Source organism: Pyxicephalus adspersus, chromosome 6 (genome assembly GCF_032062135.1).
Source record: "Pyxicephalus adspersus chromosome 6, UCB_Pads_2.0, whole genome shotgun sequence".
Classification (NCBI taxonomy): domain Eukaryota; kingdom Metazoa; phylum Chordata; class Amphibia; order Anura; family Pyxicephalidae; genus Pyxicephalus; species Pyxicephalus adspersus.
This window is the reverse complement of record NC_092863.1, coordinates 82,688,109-82,692,033: the sequence shown is the minus strand read 5'-3', so window position 1 is coordinate 82,692,033 and position 3,925 is coordinate 82,688,109. Positions and strand designations below refer to the sequence as shown.

General features: G+C 45.9%; 1 protein-coding gene across 6 annotated transcripts in view; it reads left to right on the top strand.

The window, feature by feature from the left end:
• Nucleotides 1-3,172: 3,172 nt before the first annotated feature.
• KIF2A (kinesin family member 2A) overlaps nucleotides 3,173-3,925 on the top strand; it is a 47,807-nt gene continuing 47,054 nt past the window's right edge. For 3 of the 6 annotated variants that reach the window (XM_072416376.1, XM_072416374.1, XM_072416373.1), the window contains exon 1: nucleotides 3,173-3,445. In XM_072416376.1, coding sequence (XP_072272477.1) covers nucleotides 3,379-3,445 — 67 coding nt within the window. In that variant the 5' untranslated portion in view covers nucleotides 3,173-3,378. The remainder of the gene's footprint in view (nucleotides 3,446-3,925) is intronic. The other 3 variants (XM_072416378.1, XM_072416377.1, XM_072416375.1) reach the window with 2 other exon arrangements.

Below are 3,925 nucleotides of genomic sequence, written 5' to 3'. Positions count from 1 at the left end.
GTCAAAAACTTTCATTTAAGTGCCTATGACTATGAAAACATAAACTTCTGGTAACATTTTTTAAATATATGCACTTATTCAAGGCTGAAACATTCAAAGCTGGTTAGTCCCTTTAAATGTATTTTTACCAAGCAGTCATGGTTTTAAAGAGAAAATCACCATGACCCCTGGCTAGGAGGAGATGCTCAGTACCGCTTACTGCCCCCTTGAGTCAAATCTGCAGATACTCTGGTGTGACGGACTGAGCAGCTGTGTGGGGTAAAGATTAATATCTTAAGAGATAACAGAGTTCTAGTTACTGTCATGCATCAGCAGCAAAGTTGATCTGCTACTTGTGGTTCCTTTTACTGGTTTCACCTGCTGGTTGATATATTTATATAGTCATTTATATAGTCATTCACCACTCAGCTTGTCAATCAACTTCATTATTGATATGTGCTCAGCCCAACACCTAATGCCTAAGCAATATTTTCACTTCCTAACTGCAGCACATGTGAGTTCCTGAGACCCTGTGTTTTGATGACCCCCAGTGTTACAGTAACACTGTGTTTTAATTACCCCTTGCTTCAATGACCAGATATTCCATTGACACTTTGACCCTGATTCATCAAGCAGAATCGGATTATCGCTCGCGCATTCATATTCGCGATCCGAAATCGTACGCGGTCGCGCTATTCAGCAACTGAAAAAGCTCGCGGCCGGAGCCGCGCATCTCCGGCAGCTTTACACTGGCGAGCTTGAAATAAGCACAGAACAGAGAGCAGGTGTGCGCTAATTAATTGCTATGATCTCACCATTGAGCTTAACAGATCCTCCTTAATTGCGCAGCTGAAATCTTATCGCCTTAATTGGCAGATTCGCGCCCCCTATTGCTCATTATTATGAAGGCAGGAATCCGGCTGGCAGTGAGGAGGCGAGTGTACACGCACACTGGAGTCCGGACCGCGGTAAACCGCGATCGCTGGCCGCGCGTACTTTCGCGCTTCCAGCGAGCGCGGATTTTATTGATGAATCAGGGGCACTGTGTCCAACACAGGGCAAGTGCTGAGATTGCTCTAGAGATGGAAGGAGCTTTGTAGCTACTCTTTTATGCCCTATGCAGAACTGATGCCTGAAGGTCGCCGACAGGTTATCCCTGTAATGTCTAGACTGGGGCCTGGATGCTGTTCTTTAAGAAAGCAGAATAGAAACAGGCACAAGAGAAGACTACGAAGAGACTTGACACTAAAAGACCAAAAACTGGGAATTGCACTGAAAAAAGCAAAAGGTTTATCCTCTCATTTTAGAATAGCGCACATTGGTTTACCTAGGCACTGCTAGAAAGGGGGACAGGAAAATGTTGGGAGGAACAACCTTCTAATGAACTTGATGGTGCCCACTTCCAAACAAAGAGAGGAGTGGCAATAATCCCACTTTCCACTAAATGTGTGGTGTCTTCTCCATAGATGCTGCTATGTGAACTCTGTGGTAAAGCTCATCTTGGAGACCGGAATTGGAGGGTGGAAAAGGTGCTTTACTGAGAAAAGTGGCAGTTGCCATGAGTAGTGTTCAAGAACATGGCAGCTGACGATTGTCTATCAACTGTCTAAATAAGCTGCCCCCCCAAAAGCTTTGAATAGTTTTAATGACAGCTCAAAGGGGAAATGATCAATTGATGTCAAATAGGCTGCTAATTGCTGCCTAACCATCCATCTAAACAAGTTCCTTTTAGCATGTTGTTGATGTTCTGTAAACAGTAAATATACTCCAACACTGTTATTGTGTATCTATGGTGGTTTTTGGAAAATTGGCCATGTTCACACCATTCTGCTGTGATTTACCACAATGAAGTGTCATAAATATGAAATAATTACCAAAACAACCTGTGTTGCAGCGCACCTCAATGTGCAGTATTTCAGGAATCATGTTTGCACAATTTTTTTGTATGCAGTGGTATGTTAGGTTGCCAATTAAAAAATTGTCCTACTTTGCCACTAATTGGTGTTAGTGCCTATTCACACCTTGCTGCTTTTGTGCATTGTGGTATTACATGTTGCACCATGCTGATCAGTTTGGGTTGCATTACGGGGGGCTATTAATTTTGAATGAGTTGTTAATTTTCAAAAAGAAATAAAAAATGCAGCATGTTTCCCAATGATGTGCAAATTATTGCATTCCCATGCTTTATAATGCCCTGCAACACCTGTGTGTAGAAGCTGCACTGCGTTAGCTTGTTGAGTAGGCATTTGAAATTAATGACATTACAGTTCATGAAACCGTGTTGTAGAAATGCATTTGCTTCCACAAAGAACTGCTTCCCAAAAATGTACTTTGGCATTGTATGGGTATTTTTAATTTGTTACACCTGAGCGCTATATCCTTTAAAAGGAACTAAAATTCTAGAATAAAAAATTGCAAGCAACCCGGATTTTTACTGCAGAAGAAACAGTAAATGTCCTCCCTGCAATAACACATACCTGTCTGCATGTATGCAATTTGAGTATGCAAACTGAGTTGCACATGCTGTGGATTTATGTCACCCTGGCATGTCCAATCAAGATGGCTGAAGGTCCGACACCTGGAAGAGGACCTGACAATGTGGCGCATGTGGTGGAGCAGGCACAGGTGGGTGTAAATAAAAAATTGTGATCAGGCTAGCAAGTTTATTTTATTGCAGAATGAGAAGACATGGGAGTTATGTCACCCTGGCCTGGCCAATCAACATAGTTGAGGATCTGACACCTGGACCAGACGCGGTACTTTGTCGCAGGCAGAGCTTGGGACAGAACGAAGACATGCGAGTGTAAATAAAAATTGCCATCAGGCAGATACATTTATTTTATTGCAGCTGGGTCATTGCCTGCCCAGTTGCAGTTTTTTTTATTATTTTTAACATTTAGCTCAGAACCACGATGTAGTTTGAAGGATTGTTTCGGAGGTCACAGAACAGTTACTTGGATAGCTCAGCAGGTACAATACAAATTACACAGAATAATTGCACATAGCAACCGTTACTAAGGAAAATCATAACTATCGAGAACGCGCACCACTGTACGTTAGTTACGTAGCTGCGCACTCCCGCGCCCCTGCACAGTGAGGCAAAGGTTCCTTTCTGCGCATGCGTCGTTCAGCAGACAGCTGTCGTGACGTAGCAGCGCACGCTTCCCTCCGGCTCCTCCTGGTTGAGTTGCGTCCTGTCTCCTCCCTCCCTGGCTCTGAATGTGACCGGCAGAGGCGCTTTGCTTGCCCGCTCCCCACCTCCTACAGAGCCCTGTCCCGTCCTCCCCTCCTCCTGTTACCCGGCATCGCCTCTCACGGCTGGCCTTCTTTTTTCAAACATAAACAGCCGGCAGAGGGGAGTGAGCGGGAGAGGCCGGGGGCAGCACTGATCCGGGGGCAATGAGCATGGCAGCCAGCTTCGGCAAGATCCAGATCGGGATCTATGTGGAGATCAAGAGGAGCGATGGTGAGTGCTGGCCCTCCTCCCTTCCATTCATTCTCAGGACCCGCCATTGTGTGCAGAGGATGGCGGCCTCCAGGGGCAGATTGTGTGCAGAATAATGGGGAGGCCAGACCTGTCATCAGAGAATGGATGCTGGCTCTATGTGTAATATGGGGGCAATATATGGGCAGAGCCATCTCTAGTGAGCCTGGGATTATCATGCTGGAGGCTGGCATTGTCACCTTACTTCTAGGCCATCATAGATTAGACAGAGATTGGCTTTATAGATTGGGCCCTGGCAGAGGAATGGGGGTATGAGGTCAGCTGGGTATTGGATTGAAGATGATTTGTCAGGAAATTTGCTAGGAGTCATCAGGAAATGGGCCAATGAGGCCGCTTGGCTAGGAAATGGCGGGCAGAGGGGCGGCTTGGCTAGGAGGTGGATGGCAGAGGGGAGGCTTAGCTAGGAGGTGGCGGGCAGAGGGGCGGCTTGGCTAGGAGGTG